Below are 17474 nucleotides of genomic sequence, written 5' to 3'. Positions count from 1 at the left end.
CTTGGATTACATGGTTCACTAATCAATGTATTGAGTTAGAAGTTTATTTCTATTATGTTTCCACCGATTAACAGAGATTGGTTTTATGGAATACTTTGATATTAGAATGGAAATTATTATAGTAATTGATTTTAATAAATAATCAATTATGATAGGGGTGCAATATTAAATTAAAAACACAGTTACTAATTTACTGTTCAATATTCATTATTTACTGTTCATTGGATTCATTATCTACTGATAAGTCAGGCTGAAGAAGGCCTACAACTTGGGATAAAACATTGACACACATATATGTATATCATTTCTAACCGCACCCCTAATCATGATATCTTGATTTCATAAATGGTCCACCTTGTCATTATTATATTAAATAATTATCATTAACAAATTTAAGTTTAAATAAGTTAAACTTAAGTTAAGTTAGTTCTTAAAAACTTCCATTCTATCTTCCTTTCAGTTACTACCTGTTTGTAAATATAATACTTTGATTGCCCAAAACATGTGCTAATGAACACTAATTTGGATATTACAGGGAAGTTGAGAAGAGCGAGGTTGACAGTGACAGTAATGAAATGACCCCCGTCTGGGGAGGAATCATACCACCTCCAATGCCATACCAAGTCATGGGAATGCCTTTGATGGACCCTAATATGATGATACCTCAAGTAAGTTTCTGATTGAACCTCAATAAGTATAATGGTTGCCTCTACATTTAAAATGTTAATTTGCTTTTCAACAAGGTTTACCTGCTTTGATTTAACAAATAATGATATTTCTCATTGAAATATTGAGTTGTATTTATTGGTTTCAGTATATAATTTCTCAAAATATTCTTTAGAACAAAAGACAATTTTTTTCTGTCTGATTTTTATATATTTAGCATTGATTTCTTTATCTCCCTTCATCTTATATTCAAGTAGATAAGTCTCCTTTCATATATTGAGCTTAGAAATTTATAGTCAAATTTATTACAATAACTATAGTTATTGCACATATCTTTCCTTATGTCAGAAATCCCTTCCGTAGTGGAGACAATCTCTATTGTTAAACCTAATAAAGCACTCAAGAATGTTCAGTTACGTGTTCATAAACATCAATAACATCAAATAATATAAATTTTAATTATTAAATTACAAAGTTTTTCCTGCTTAAACTTAAGCATACGAGTTGCAGATGTAATGGATTTACAGAACACTCTTTTTCTTGGATAATCTGTCAATCAATATGTAATTTACATTAAAGATTTCTATTAAAAAACCTTTGCTCAAAAAAAAATTTTTTTTTATTTCAATCATTGATATGGCTTTATTCATTCTCATGCTACATGTTATATTTCATGTAACATAAAACTTTTATATATTATGAAATGATAAAATTTGTTGAATAGTATTTTAACACAATATTAAATAAATTATTATTTATAGTTTGGGATGGTGGCTCCTGGTCTTGTTGAAGGAGGTGTAGTTAAAGAAGTAATCCAGCTAAAATCTGTGACTCTCATTCCACCGCCACCTGGATCTCCTCTTCCTACCACAAGAGAGAGGCCACCAGGATGCAAAACAATATTTGTCGGTGGTTTAGCTGAAAACACCTCTGGTTAGCTTTGTTATTGTTTACATTCTTTTTATTAGATTTAGACAAAATTCATAATTGTTTCCTTTCTTACTATTTTTGTTGTGGGTGGAACAGGATAGTTCAGTGAGTATTATATAAGTACTTTACTATGATTTTCTAGACTCTTGTTGAAGCCTGGCTGTTTTAGATTATTTATTCTGCTATATTAGTCTTAAATTGAACCTGTTGTCAGTAGACCTTCCTGGGGCATCCACAGTCTCTATAAAGTAGGTACCTTTAATTGAGAGAAAAACCTGGAGGTTGAGCATGAATTAGGCCAAATCGTCTTCTAGCACAACTGTTGGTCTGGAAATGGTACTTCCACAACAAATACTGAACCCAAGACCCATCATGTGATACAGAATTTTTGTTGTGTGCATATAATAGATATTAATATGCACACAACATGTAGATACATTATTTAGAAAAGGATTTGAACATGTGGGTAACTGAATGGGGACATGAATGGTCACTCTAATAAGTAAGTTTGGAATATTTTAGACACCCATATTATTGATAATAACTCTTTTTCAGTGTTAGTATATTTGATTTATGGTTCCTGCAATAAATGACTAGCGAACTAAATGGCTGCAGATTCCATGTTAATAGCTGAATATAACTATATGTCACTGGCATCTGTTTGTAAATAGAAAGTATTAAAAAAATTAGGATTGTGTATTTTATCTTGATTGTTTAAATGAACTTAATTTTTTTGTATAACTATTTAGCTTATACTTATTATTAGATGGCCAATATAGGTTTATTATTACAGTTGAAAAACATGTCACTTTTATTTAATTAATATTTTGCAGAGGAAATCATCAGAGAAATCTTCATTCGATGTGGAGAAATGTTAACAGTGAGGCTTAGTACAAAAAAGTTTTGCCATATACGCTTTGTTCATGAATCATCTGTTGATGCTGCTCTATTTTTCTCTGGTATGTAGTTTACTCATATTTTCCATAGAATTATTTATTAATATATTTCTTAATTATTTACATAACTCAAGCTGATCTTATGGTTTTTCTAACCTTCTAAGAGAACTACTCTATTAAAATGCGTGTTTGTTTGTTTTTGTACAAATACATAACTCACTGGTGGCATGATACCTGAGTGGTTAGAGCACAGGAGCACTAATTGAAAGGTTAAATAAATGAGTTACCCTTCATCCTAATTTGAGTGTACGTGTAATGCCCAAGCGATATATGTACTAATATATACCTTTGCTTTATAAAATATACATTTAGTTTTTATATTATAATGGTGTTCTTCGTGAACTTGCTCCATCATCCATTACCTTCTCAAGGACCACTCTATTAGGGGTTGGCTACAATCTGGAGAATAGATATATAAAACAACTTTAAAAAGGAGGAAAGAGGTTGGAGGGGAGAAGGAACTTTGACTTAGACGTTAGTAATGCAAACACTATATCTTGTTAAAATACCATGTTATTTTTCCCAATGTGGCTATCAAAATTTGAGGTTTTATACGTTGAACCCTAAAATCAAACAAAGTTAAAGCAGTCCATGGCTTTTCTCCAAGGACGCTGAGCCACTTTTCTTCAAATTTGGTTGGTTGGTACCTAAGTCAAAAGTCACCCCAGAATGATCTTTGGATAACACCCACTTATGAAGGTTGATGAAAAATTAAAAATATTGGTTTCATTTTTTCTTTTGAATGGATGAACTAATTTTTCTGTTTGTTTTTTCTTTTTCTTTTCATAGTTTTGGCCTCTAGTGTCTGAGTACCAACATGGTACCTAGTACAAGATTGCTGATGCATACATAGTAGCTGAAAATAGGGGTTTTTCTTTATACTACTCAGTAAAGTTTAATGATTTTAATGAAACTGTACCGAATTCTTCTCCTTAAAGCTCTTTAATCCTTGAGAAGAAGTATGAAAAAAAGTTAAGAAGAAAACTTTATTTACATAATCCTCGAAAAGTATACATTTAATGGTAAATTTTATTATGGTCATTTGAAAGGTAATTAATTTCCCTACCAAACAAAAAAATCAAAATCTGTACATTATGATCAGATACATTGTGTAATACTTTGTAGCATTTTTAATAAATATTATCCTCAAATTTTCTGTGACTCTTTAGTTTTTCTGTTTAAAAAAAATAAAATAATTACCTTTTATGGTTCAATTTAAATTCATTCCCCATCTTTTGATTTTTATAACTTTATTTTAAAAAACACCCTTTGACTCCCTGGAAGATCAGAGAGTAAGAAATTATAATGCTGTACATCTTCTTTAGAGCTTGTTTTCTATTTTTAGGAATATAGCGAGACATTTTAATTATTAATGTATGTAAATTAATGAGTATTTCAAAAATAATTCACTTCCATAATTATTTATATATCAATTAATTTCATTTTAGTAAATTTATGCACTTGTCTAACCATATGACTTTAATTAGGATACCGAATGAGGATAGATAACAAAACAGATGCTTCAAATACTGGGAGGCTTCATGTAGATTTCGCACAAGCACGGGATGATCAGTACGAATGGGAATGTAAGCAACGACAGCTCCAAAGGGAGCAAAGGCATCGGGACAGAGTTGAAAAAGAAAGGTAACATCATTTACTCACTGCATTTGCTTTATTTCATTTTCAGTGAATAATTTCTACAGATCTGGTATTTAATGTTGATGATGTTTCCAGGTTAAGGGTACCTTCCCCTCCACCCGTACCTCATTACACTGAACATGAGGCAACTTCAATATCTGAAAAGATCAAAGGTAATAATTTACAATTGTTTTAAGCAAAATTAATGATTGAGCTAAAATATTACCATTGTGCCAATCGAAATGTTATTTTAATATTGAAATTGATTTTGAATTGAAATGCACTCTTTCTTTAACTATTGATAGAATATCTACATCATATATCAAAAGTAGGTTATTAGAGCAAGATCCTGATATGCTTGAGTCAATTCCTCACCTGAGAATAGGTTATTATCCCATAAATTAACCCTGCCTTCCTCCCCTCATTGAATAGCATTGAGGGATTAAATTTGTATCATTAATTTTAAGTAAAGTGCTGAATTAAATTTGCAATAGCTATTTGATGGATTTATATTGTTTTAGTTTTTCAGTTTCCAAGAAATGCAATAGGCTTAACATAAATAAAGTGGTGAGAAAACAATAAGTTCGGCAAAACAAAACAAAATAACTAAATTTGTGACCACTATTAAAAACTTAAGATCATTTGGATCTTCTTGGATGGAATTCAGATTTGATCTAGGAAAATTTCTGTTTGAGCAAACTCGAAGCTTTTAAGTCACTTCTTTGTTTATTTTCATTTCTATTTTTGTGATAAGGAGGGTGAGTAACTAAATACAGCTTAAATTAATTACTAAAAATCTTTCACTTATCAAATGATGAGAAAAATATTATATTTGAATTGAGAGTTGAGAAGGAAACGAAGATTATATCAATTGAAAACAGATGCATAGCATAAATGGTAGTTAGAATTAAGAATACTATCCTATCAAATGATAGATTTTAGCAGAAATATAAAGGTATTTCAAGGCTTCATCATAATATTTTTGCTATTTATCTATATAATACCTAAGTTGAAATACCTAATTTAGGTGCTTATGCAAGCTTGTTTCTTTTTGAGATATGTGTATTAAATTTTATAGTTGATTTTCAATCTCCCACATTTTTTTTTTAAAATAATTTTCTAAGTGAGGGATTGACCTGTATTAATACAGTTCAAATAATCTATTAAAGTAAAAATAGCCTATTAAGTTTTATTTTGGGTTTTTTATTTATCAAATGTATGTGTTTAAATGATATTGGAGATTTTTTCTTTTATACACTCTGGGTTAACCTGCCCTTCTGCTTAACTAGCAATGTATCAGTCCTGACTAGGATTGATAAGAGAAGTCCTATTTTTCTGTGTATTGTTCCTAAGTTGTTAATTTAATGGGTTATGATTTCTATTTGATTTTTCATTGTACATTTTAGTTGAAGATACTTTTGGAAAAGCAGTGCAAGTAGTTATAACGTGGTTGGAAAGAGGTGACTGTAATAAACGCAATGCATCCGTCTTCTATTCAATGATCCAGTCGACAAACTCCCACATTCGCAGGCTGCTGAGTGAAAAAGCCTCGCATGAAGAGGAGCTGCAGAGGGCTAAGGACCTGATGAAAGCTCGAATGCAGGGCCTCTTACTCCAATGTAAGTATCGTTTGCACTTTAGTCTCAACCATCTCATAATCTCTCGCTATCTATTACAACATCGACAAGCACACTCGGAAATTGGTCCGCTTAAGGTAAGAGGCACCATGTTTGCTCTTTAATGGGGCTTGGGATAATTACATTACTCTTACCCTTGTTTGCACGTAACCATTATATTATAGTCACTATTATTTATCTCATCACTAGAAAAAAACTGAAAACAAATCTAAAAATAACATCACCTTAACTTTCATGTGGTTAAATAGTATGAGCCTCGGTATTATTTTCATTTTGAACGGATTGATAAAGGGGATTCATTTGTTTTTCTCTTTGCCTTTTAATACAATTGTTAGGCTTAAGTAATTTGGTAAACTCCCTTTCTTTTTTTGGGCAAAATTTGTTTAGTTATTGATCATATTTTTTTCATTTGGAATTTTTTTTAGTTTGGAAGTTTACTTAGCATTTATTTCTTTGTTAATATCAATGAACGTAATGCATGAATCTTTCATGTAGTTTATAGATTTAATTCCCATATCATCTTTATATGAATCATTTAGATTTTTAACCTTAATTACATAATAAATTAACTATTTATTTATTATTTAAATATTTTCTGTAGTATGTTTTGAAAAGGATACTATTCATTTTTTTTTAAAATTAATAATAAGAGTTAAAACAATTGTTATTATATTTGCACCCACAGTTGTTATTTATAATACCTGTATATCATTTTGGAAAGACGGGCCTTGGACTACCCTTGGCCTTTGACCTGTTACTTGGACTACAAGTCATCTCTCTGCTGTGCTACTGCTCTCCAATATCAGATTCCCAAAATGGAAAGTGTCTTCTGCCCTATTGTCAGCAAAAGTATCAACATCCTTACTGTTGCTCATCCAATATCTTCTTCATGATTCGGTCCTCATCCACTCTCGTCAGATGTCCTTCCTACAGTAGTCAACCTATCTTAATGAAGTTGGTAATCTTGACATCATTGTAAAGGAGGCCATCTCATTCCAGCATTAGTTTGCTGTCTCCAGCCTTCATCATTATGGACTTCAGTACGGGAATCCTTTTATGATTTTCCCCATTAGGTGTTCATGGTTCAGAACTTGCTTTGTGATAAAATCAACAAGTGATCTCATCTTAATTCCTCACAAGTTTAATTTACATTTGAATGTTTGCCTGATAATATAATACTTCATTTTCTCAACAACCCCCTAGGTAACAACTAACTGCTTTGGAAGGTTTCCTGTTAAATTAGCAGTTAAAAAATTAATAAAACTTTTTTTGTTAGTTATTTTTATAGTTTCAGGAATAATTATCCCAGAAGTATGATAGTGGCTGTGAACAGATATTTATGATGTAAATAATTTTAATATGTCGGAAAAATCTACAGAAGTTTAAATTCTCTTAAAATGATTTCTTATTTAAAATTAAGGGAGTTCACTGTATAATTATACATACATATTTAATTTGGGGGTTCATGTTTGGTGTTATAAGAAATAGTATTTGTTTAGATAAGAAGTCAATTAAAGATACAGTCAAAACTCGATATTTTAAACTTGAAGGGAAACTAGTTTTACTTTGAGTTATCTATTTTTACTGTTTAGAAATATAATATTGTTCTAGCTCTCTTAAAATTCAATTTTGTTTAGTTTCTTCTTAAATTATTTATACATTTTAATCTGTGGTCTAATTAAGAGTTTAATTAAAAAACAATGTAATTCAAAAACTATGTGTTTAAAATAAAAAATTCTAAATTATCTAATTAAATGGATTTAACAGTTTATGTTACTTATTAACTACATTTTAACTGCAATAATTATTATTTTCAAAGTAATAAAAGCTTCTAGATGTAAAAATATGTCTAAAACAGAACAATTAAATTTTCCTTTTCATATCTCCTCAATCAGTTCTTTATAAAGTTCTAATTATAGCTAATAACAAATATACTCCTGTAAAATCAAAAATTTAAGAAACATTTGTGGTATAATGCCTATACTCATATTAGTTTTTCTTTTTTCTCTTAAATTATATGCATTTAAATATATAATTCACTCTTATGAATCTTAGCCATATACATTTTAATGTTTATATCATTCTTATAGGGATAAAATTAACTGCATTTTTACTTACATAATCTATAATATTTATAACTAAACAATATTTTATAATCACATTCAAAACTTAAGTAAATACATTGGAATTTATATTTTAGTAAAAATAATTAGAAATAGGTTTTTACCATCAACATAGCTTTTGAAATATCAAGTTTTGACTTAATAACAAAGAATAAATTTTAATTTTTTTTACTGGTAACATTTAAGTACTGATCATGAAATATCACTCAAAATTACTGTTGTTACTACGATCTAGTATATTTTATAATATTAACATGGAAAAGTATTTTATTTTTTACTATTTGTAAAATAGTTGTGTAAATATTCTTGGACCTGATAGCAATAACTCAGATATGATATCTTCCTCAAAATCTTTCAATAAAATAGTATGATAATTACTAGTTACTTGTTCCTACTCACTTATAGCACCGAACAGTGTGGTGAGGTATTTTCTTATCGTACTTTGTCTACTCTCTTTCGCCCCATAAACTTTTTTTGTGAAGATACGTAGAGTTTTTATCATTACACTTCCTTATCCCTGATAATCATCTGATAAAAATTTTATAGTTGTCATGATTATTTAATACTAGGAATATTATTAGATTAAAGTGCTACTTCCAACTTTGATTTCATATTGATAAAGAAAGCAGGACTAATCGTGGATAGAACAAAATAAATGCTTTTGATTGATTGATATTTACAATAAAAATTGCTTAATAAGGTGGTTATTATTGTAGGTCTTTTTCATACAATACAGGAAGTACTAATATCTTCTTAATTTAATAAAATTATTTTATAAGGTAATAAAAGGGTTTAAATATTTTCTTATTCTCTCAAAACGAGGGTTGGGTAGATATTAAGATATCTTGTTGTATCTGCTGTATTAATTAAAATCATTTGTGGTTTAAATACAAAATCTGGAAATTTCCTCTTTTTTTTTTGTAAATGAAAATATAATGTTTGTCCTTATGATAAATCTTGTTAAATTTTAAATTCATTGTTTACATTTTAAAGATACAATGGTTACCAAAGACCATTTTCATGAATTTATAGAGTTGCTGGCTGAATTCCCAGGTCACTTAGTAATTCATTCCAAAGGTCATGATTCTTACAGTCTATTCAGCCTTATTACAATAAGTGAGTGTATATCTATCTGTACATAAAACATATATTTTATCATATTAACAGAAAAAATAAATTCAATAATCATATCTATATAGCTATTCAACTGTGAGCATCTGTAATTTATATAGTGGGCCAAAGTCTCTTTATTTATACTCTGTTCACGGATTGTGTTAGCATTAATGAAAACCACGGTAACGGAGAATCCTTGGGACATTGGTAAGAAAAATTTATACAGTTAATCACAACCTATTTTATTTATAAAGTCTATCTTATCAGAAAGTCGAATCACTTTCATCAAGGAAATTATATGCTATAAGATCTGGATTAAGCTGGTAAAATCTTAATACATATTAATGTTCATTCTAAATTGGTCGTCTTTTGACTTGCCTGGGAAACATGAAGAATTTGCTTGCTATATAACTCAAAGGTTTGTTTCCATAATTGCATGTGCTCACTTTATAAGCCTTTTTTTTTTCTTTTTTTAATCTCATATTATGTTTACAATAGTATAATTTATATAAGTATTATTTTTGTCAATGTTCTCAATTCTTTGTTGTTACTTTTGATCAATAAAATGTTTAATGTTATCCCCAGCGTTGCAAGCGTTGTTCTTCCTCAACATGGATGAGGGTAATTGTGTGAATGTATAGTGTGAGAGCTTGTGTATATATTTTGTTTTATGCCTCATCTTTCTCATTTTTTTTTTATTATGAAGTATTGCTAAAAAATTTATAATAACAATATATATGGTTTATAAAATAATTAATAATCCTAACAGAAATAAAAAAATTATAAGGTTTAGGACTAGTGAAGGTTCAATTTTTTTTTTTTCAATTCAACTTTTCCCCATCTTTGCCTTTCAGCAATATAGGGTATATATATGCATATACAGCCTTTATTCCCAGTACGGATCTTTTCTTTACCTCTTCTCCTTTTCATAATGTCCTCTCCCACATCAAGTCTCCCAGAGATATCTTTAGCAGAAACTAGAGATTCTCTAGCTTTCATCTGGTTTCCTAAGACAGGAAGTGCTCCAGATTCAACAATGTTCTCCAATCATAAATGAAATCTACAAACTGCTGGTAGTTCTCTTTATTAGCTTTGGAATCAATTTTCCATTAGGACATGAAATGCCATCTTGAAGGTTAAACTGGTCTGGATGCTGCAACTGAGATATTGGGGATCAATGTCCGTTCCAAGCCAGTGGACTTTTGTTTCAAAAACTTATCAGTTTTTCAGTCCGATTTAAATAAATGAAAAAATCATTAATGCAATAAAACTGTATGTAAAAAGATCTCCTTTAGTCTAGTACAAGCTTAAAGATTAAATATCTAAAACCTGAAAAGAATAATTGAATTTAATATAATAAAGAGTAACTTGTAAAATAAATTATATACTAAACCAGTTAATCCCGCCATATTATACATTTAATCAAAACAAAAAAATGCCCTATATTTGCTTCAACAATAATTATTTATTGGCTATCAATCTGATAATGCAATTTTTTAAAAACTAAAACAAAATTGAACCTTTTGAGCATTGTTTTCTGTTTGTGAATTTGCCACTTGTACATTAATTAATTTTACTGGTAAAAGAAAGATAATGGTAAGATGAGAGCATAATATATTAGTTAGTATGGTGAAAGACTAGTGCTAATTAAAGAGCGTGCGCAGACGCACAGGTGGAGCGCGTTTTCACAGCGGCTTCTCACAAGAAGGTCTGGGACCACTTCACCAAGGCCCAGCGCAAGAACATAGAAATGTGGAAGAAACAGGCTGCGGTAAGTAAATTATCTCTTCAAAAGGCTCACAAAACCCAATGCTCCTTCTCACACTGTTAACTGTCTATATTTAAATGTAGAATTTAAAAATTTATCTCTTCAAATTGACTAATCAAAATTTCACTCGACCATAATTTCTTCTTTCTTTTTTTTTTCTTTTGCTGTTTGTTATACAGTTTCCATGCTTTGTATAATTTCTTTCTTTCTTCCTACATTTTCTTTTTGTAATTCATTGTTTACCATAATTTTGTATTATTATTACTTCAGGAATTGCTCGTTAAAAAAAATAAAGGTTTTAAATTATCCTTTTTATTCTGAGCATTCGATTATGTGCTGTGCAGACCACAAAAACCAGGGACTAAAACGGTTATTCATTTTATGCTTATAAAGTATATTTTAATTACTTGTCGAAAAGTTTTTTCAATAATACTCTTCCTGTAAAAGACTTAAGATGAGAGAGTCTTCTTTTATGTTTAGCTTAACTTTAATTTTATCTATTACTACCGACAGTAATTACTTAAATATTTATTTCGATTCTCTTCTAAAACAGTATAATAGTTCAGTTTTAATTCTTTTAAGTTTTAAACTGTGGGTATTGGAAATAGTTATTCATGATGAATTAAACTAAATCAAAATAAAATTGTAAATTACATTTTTAACTGTAATTTTTACATCACACAATTTGAAACATCAAATTATAGTAAAATTTATAAATATTTGAAAGTTTAAAAATAGTTTTGAAATAAAAATGTTTAATTTCTTAATAAAACTTTTATCTTTTTATTTTGCTAAAAGTTTTATTTTATTCTCTTTTTTTTTTTTTGTTATAATTAAAATTACCTACCTGCTTTGGTCCCTGAATATTAGTATAATATTTTCCCTACATAAATTACTAATCATTAATATAATAAAGTTAATAAATCGTTTTTCATTGACCTCTCAAAATCTGTTTTATGGTGTTTTTAAAATTCAATTAAAGTAGATGTCTTTTACTCATGGATAGTTATTCAAAGTATCATGTGCAACATATTTTTTTTTTTTTTGTATATATATATTTGCTATTGCATTGTTGTGACTACTCTCTTACTCACTATATTCTTATTTGTAGTATAAATTTTGTGAATAGCCTGTTAGAGAAATATATAAACTTCATTTTTCATTATCAACTAACTACTTTAATACCTTTTTTTCCATTTTTTAAAATTATTTATTTCTATTTATACATATTTAATTATGTTAGGTCTTTTGCCCTTGTCATGTCATCCAATCGTTAATTTTCTTTTTCACTGTTTGGTTATGATAATTTATAATACCACTTAATGGTGCAGTTTATTTGCTTTAACCGTTGCTGTTATTTGAGACTAAAAGTAGGACACAGTGTGATAGTTAACCTAGTGTAAGATGGAGCATTGATTACAAACGTATTAGGATGAAGGTCTGATAAGGTCATAAAGCGCTCACTAGATCTTTGGGCTATGGTGTACGGTAGATGTTAAAAGATCTCACTAAGGCATACTCCATAGGCATTATGGGATTAGCTACAATGGATATACAATGATGTCGGGGCAACAAATCTCAATTACTGGCCATTTCTTTTTCTTCTGTTAAAGTTCTGTTTGCATTTAATCGTAAGTTGGATTTATATCAATTTTTTTTTAATTTTGGAAAGGTAAGTGATTAACTTATAAATTGCAAGGGTCTTGGATGTTTTCTCTCTAATTTTAATAGTCATTAGTAAAATAATTTTTATGTACAATTGTATTGTTTATTCCCTGTTGGAGCTGTGATATAGTCAAAGATGCCGAGAATATCAGGTAATGAAGCTCACATGACTAAGAAATGCAAAGATCCGTCGTCTTGTTCTAGATCCCTAAAATGAACTATTTGTTCCCTTAAATTTCTGATTGGTGGTGTTAACTTGATTGGAATCACTCAAACTCCTCATTCAGACTGGTTTTCCTGTTTTACTAACTTCCTTAAGCTCATAGAGGAGATGAAAAAAAAAATGTCTCATCTTTCATTTAAAGTGATATCGTTTTTTTAATTATCTATATTTGAAATATATTGTGAGAAGAAGTATTTTTCACCAATTTTTATTTTGAGTTTTTAAAGGAAATGTACATTTTTAAATCCTCTGAGTCCAAGTAACTAAATCTTGTAAAATGGTCTGTGTGTTATTTTTCCATTCTAGTTCAAAAGTGAATAGTTGTTTGAAAGTGAAATTACATATTTAAAGTAATTATATTCCTGGGCTGTTATTGTAACATATTTGCTGAAATCACCAGAAGTGCCACTTCAGATCATTAATTTTATAAATTTCTTGAAAATAGCTCAAAAATTGTTATTAAACTCATTATATCAATGTTCAATTTAAATATCTTAATATCAAATTGGTTTTATCTTACAATAGTCTGACATTGACTTAAATGCCAAATTCCCAATATGGCTTCCTCTAAAGTGACTTTAATTTTTTTACTCGAAATAATTAACCATCCCTCGTTATTATTTGGAATAAAAATGGATAAATATAAACTATGTAAGAATTTGATAATTAACAAAAGGGGAAATATTCCCTCCTCCCCCTTTTTATAGTTAATATCATTCGTTGTTATTATTTTAGAGACTTTTTATCAGATTTTTTATATTTTATTGAATGAAAGGGTGTGTTGAAGCAATATTAAAAAAATAAAATGTAATTTTTTTTTTATTTGCTCTTGTAAATTAATTACAAGCAGAAAATGAGTTATACTATGCAGATATGGCATGGGTTGGCATGAGGGAGACTGCATCCTCCTGACATTCAAGTAAATTATTTGATCAGACTTGGAGATCCCTCATCCAAATCCTTTTCAGCCTACACCGAGTTATGTCAGTGATGTCATTTGTTGCTATCTCGCACATATTTATTGAAATGTCCATGTAGTCGTGAAACCGTTTATAAGTCATAAGATTATAGTTTGTTAGAGTTGGAATGCGTAGGTCAGTGTGAATTGTCTCTTAGAGTGGTGAGTCCGTTGCCAGTCTTAAAAATTGCGATTGAAAAGTTAGTATTTTTTGAATCTATCTTTTTAGCAGGTGCATAAATTTGGCATGTGTAACTCCATATGGATTATAGTTTTTAATTTTTTTTTTTAAACACTTTGTACTAGCACAAAGTTTACCTTGTCAAGAGAAAGTACAGGTAACATTTCTTGTTAACTTTTTTTTTTAATGTTGCTTCAACAGGGTGTCATAAAAAGTAGGTTCAATTTATGATTCAGAATTATGGGAGAAAAGGAGCAATTATTTGATTTTATTTAATAAACTCAAAACATGGAAATCGGTGAAAGAAATGTATAGTTTATCTATTTAATGATAGAAAAGAATCATTTTTGAGATAAATGTGAATTGATTTTATTGTCAGTTGCTAGGATGGAGGTATAATGAAAATTGAAGATTTGATTTATATATTACTATAATTTTTAGAGTGTTAATGGGTTTTATTATTGAGCAGGAAATGGTAAATTTTGATTTTTAGAGGATTTTTTTTTTCTTCTGAACATGTAGAAGGAGTAAAATATGGGTATTGTTAACAACACTAAAGGGAAGGGGTATTTAAGTAGGATTGGATCTTTTAGGTTTCTATACGATATTAATGAATTTATTATGAGACCTGAAGAGAACAGTATCTACACTGTATGTATTAGACTTTACTCTCTTGATACTGACCATATATATTCAGTAATATTTACAGTATTTTTTTATTTCACTAATTGTGTCAGTGATGTTGACCGTGTGAGAGCCACATAAGGCTCACATAAGCACGAATAAGGGATGTATCTATAAAAAAGAAAAAAAAGAAATTGTAGAAGATGGCTTTAAAAAGTTTAGGAAAGGAAAAAATATTCCCCCTGGGATTTTATAATTCCCTCCATTTTCTTTTATACATTTTATAATTCATTATTCATATTAGTTTCTGCTTACTATTAAGAGAAAAACTTTTATAAAATGTGATAAACTCAAATGTTGGTGTAGAGTAAATAGTTATATACATTTTTTCTTCCACCCTCTGACTATCATGTAGATTACTATGATCAATTATTTCTCAAATTATTAGAAGCATATTAACATTCTAATTCAGTTTTTATTAAAATCCATCTTTGATTTAAGTAAATGTACAAACTCTTTAGAATAAATTTTAGACCTTATAACATCCAAGAATTGAAGTTTTTAAAAAATATATACATTTAAAATATGAACACATGCAAGAGTATATATTTTCCTCATTTTTTCCCCTCATAATTTATGGCTAAACATATCCACAATACTAACATTAAACTAACCTTGGTGTTGGGTGTAAGGGTTTGTATCATGAGCTAGTTGATAACAGATGGAAGAAGATGCCAGGAATTGAGAGTTGTTGACAACCCAGAATCAATCGTTGTGCATCCATCCGGTAAGTTCTACCTAGGGCTCATTGTAGCCCATTCTATAGTCACATACCTCTTAACACACAAGATCTGTGGTTCTCGTCAGGCAATCTGAGCTCACAAGGAGAATCTGAGTAGTAAAGTTATTGGCAGTGCAAATTTAATCCATCATGAGGTTTATATATAAAATTGTTTTAAATAGTTATATTTTATTTCAATCACACTTCATGCAATCGTTACACAGTTCTGTAGATAAAAAAGACTATCTACATTTTTAAGATGGTGATAATTCTGAGTCTTAATTATTTGAATGTGATAATGTTAAAATTTGGTAATACATGATGTCAGTTTCTATTACTTTTACCACTTGTGATCTATATGCTAAGCATCTCCTTAGCACCTATGATATGCCTCTTCTTCTTGTTCAGTAGAGCCTTCCATTGAGTAACTTTCTTGGAATACTATCTTCTAAAATTCCTGCAATGTTACCATCCCAATGCAGTCTTCTAAGCCAGCTTGATGTGTCTCGTCACATCTGTATCTCCATACAGATCATTGATCTCCCTGTTCTTCCTCCTATTTTCTCAATTACCTTAGCGGTCTGCGATGCAGGATCTTCCCCTCAAAGACAAGGATCCACTTCAATGCTTGTGAGGGTTTTGGTCTCTGATCAGTAGGCCTGATGAAGGGGGTCTAATAGGGGAGATATTTTTTCTTTCTTTGAAGCCAGTCTGATAATTACTGATTTTTCTGTTAGCTTTTGGAAGGAGTTGCCCCTCCCCCTCCCCTCTTAACCCTGGAGCTTAATGATTAATCACCCTGTCAATCACATCTGCAACATCCTATATTCCTCTGGGGCTCATCTCATTTGATGTTTGTGGACCATGCTTTAATAGGCTTCACTTTGGCATCTGTTGCGACTGCAGACTCTGTGTCAAACTAGGGAGATCAGACTTCTCCCTCTTTCAGCCTTAGTTTTTCCTTTCTTGGTGTTTGATTGATCATTACGCCACCATCTGGCATGCTGTCCAGTATTATTATTATTTATTTTTCACCCTACCCTGCTGTAATGCCCATAGGCAATTCGAGTGTTTGCAGCTGTGAGAAGCATCGCATACCTGCATTACAACCCATTATTGCTGTCTAAACAATTTACAGTATTGTTCTTACTCTTCAATCCATCATCCTCTTCTATCCTGTCTGTTAGCCTCCCTTGTCTCCTAACCTAGAAGTGGGTGGACCAACAGCTTCAAGATATAGAGCCCTGTTTCTGTATTTTTCCTCTATGTGTTAATCTATTAGTGTTTACAAAAATTATTTCATGTTATGGGCATAAATAGACCCAGAGCATGTCATCCAAGTCATTAAATGAGCATTTTGGATTTTAAATTAATCTAGGGATAATTTAAATTGAATTAAAATAGGACTATAATAACATTATAAACCATATTAATTGATGCATTTTATGCCTAAATATGTCTACTCAAATTTAAGAAAATATGATTATACAGCTGTGTTTTCTTAAAGCTTTACCTTATTCGAAAATGAGTAATTTGTTTAATTTAACTTGTGCATGCTCTTTTCATTATCTATGGTAATTTTTTTTATAATTTAGAAATCATTATTCTATATAATTAAGGCTCAGTTTTAGAGTAAATCCAATCTCCATTTTAGAAAGATAGATTTCTACTAAAGAATAATTGGCCCATGATATTGTTAAAAAAATTGTCTGTGTCATTCAATAACAGTTGCATGTTTCTGCAGGAGATCAAAGCAGTAGAGTTAGAGGAGCATTTGAATACTGGTGCAGAGGAAGAAATGGAACTCTCAGATGAAGATGAAGCTGGTCCGAAAAAGAAGTTTAAGGGGGATGATAAAATTAATGCTTTGAAGGTATAATTATAATTAATTATTAAACTATGAATTCATTTATCTTCCTATGTTACACAATTATTCATATTGACCATTAGGCCTTTCTTCCATGATCACTTAAATTCCTTTGTTTTTTCATTTCACAATATTTTTACTTCTCTTCATTAATTTCTATGATTTAGTGCTACCAATTAACAACTTGATTAGTTTTAAAATCTTTTTTCTACAAAATTTTTGGGCTATGACTAACATTTGTTTTGTTACAGTATAATTGTAATTTTTATGTTAATTTAGACTGACATTATTACATTTCCTACTAATTGAAATTGTTGAAAGTATGATCTATTGCTGTTTTATCT

At 29.6% G+C, this 17474-nt stretch overlaps 1 protein-coding gene across 1 annotated transcript in view; it reads left to right on the top strand.

The window, feature by feature from the left end:
• LOC106682770 (ecto-NOX disulfide-thiol exchanger 2) overlaps positions 1-17474 on the top strand; it is a 28218-nt gene that overhangs the window by 2500 nt on the left and 8244 nt on the right. Inside the window, exons 4-11 of the mRNA XM_014423811.3 lie at positions 536-668; positions 1428-1599; positions 2430-2555; positions 4040-4196; positions 4287-4363; positions 5597-5809; positions 10728-10834; positions 17008-17136. Coding sequence (XP_014279297.1) covers positions 536-668; positions 1428-1599; positions 2430-2555; positions 4040-4196; positions 4287-4363; positions 5597-5809; positions 10728-10834; positions 17008-17136 — 1114 coding nt within the window. The remainder of the gene's footprint in view (positions 1-535; positions 669-1427; positions 1600-2429; positions 2556-4039; positions 4197-4286; positions 4364-5596; positions 5810-10727; positions 10835-17007; positions 17137-17474) is intronic.

This window comes from Halyomorpha halys, unplaced genomic scaffold (genome assembly GCF_000696795.3).
Source record: "Halyomorpha halys isolate HHAL.00 unplaced genomic scaffold, Hhal_1.1 Scaffold441.1, whole genome shotgun sequence".
Taxonomy (NCBI): domain Eukaryota; kingdom Metazoa; phylum Arthropoda; class Insecta; order Hemiptera; family Pentatomidae; genus Halyomorpha; species Halyomorpha halys.
The sequence above is the reverse complement of the archived record's forward strand: the minus strand, read 5'-3'. Positions and strand labels throughout refer to the sequence as shown.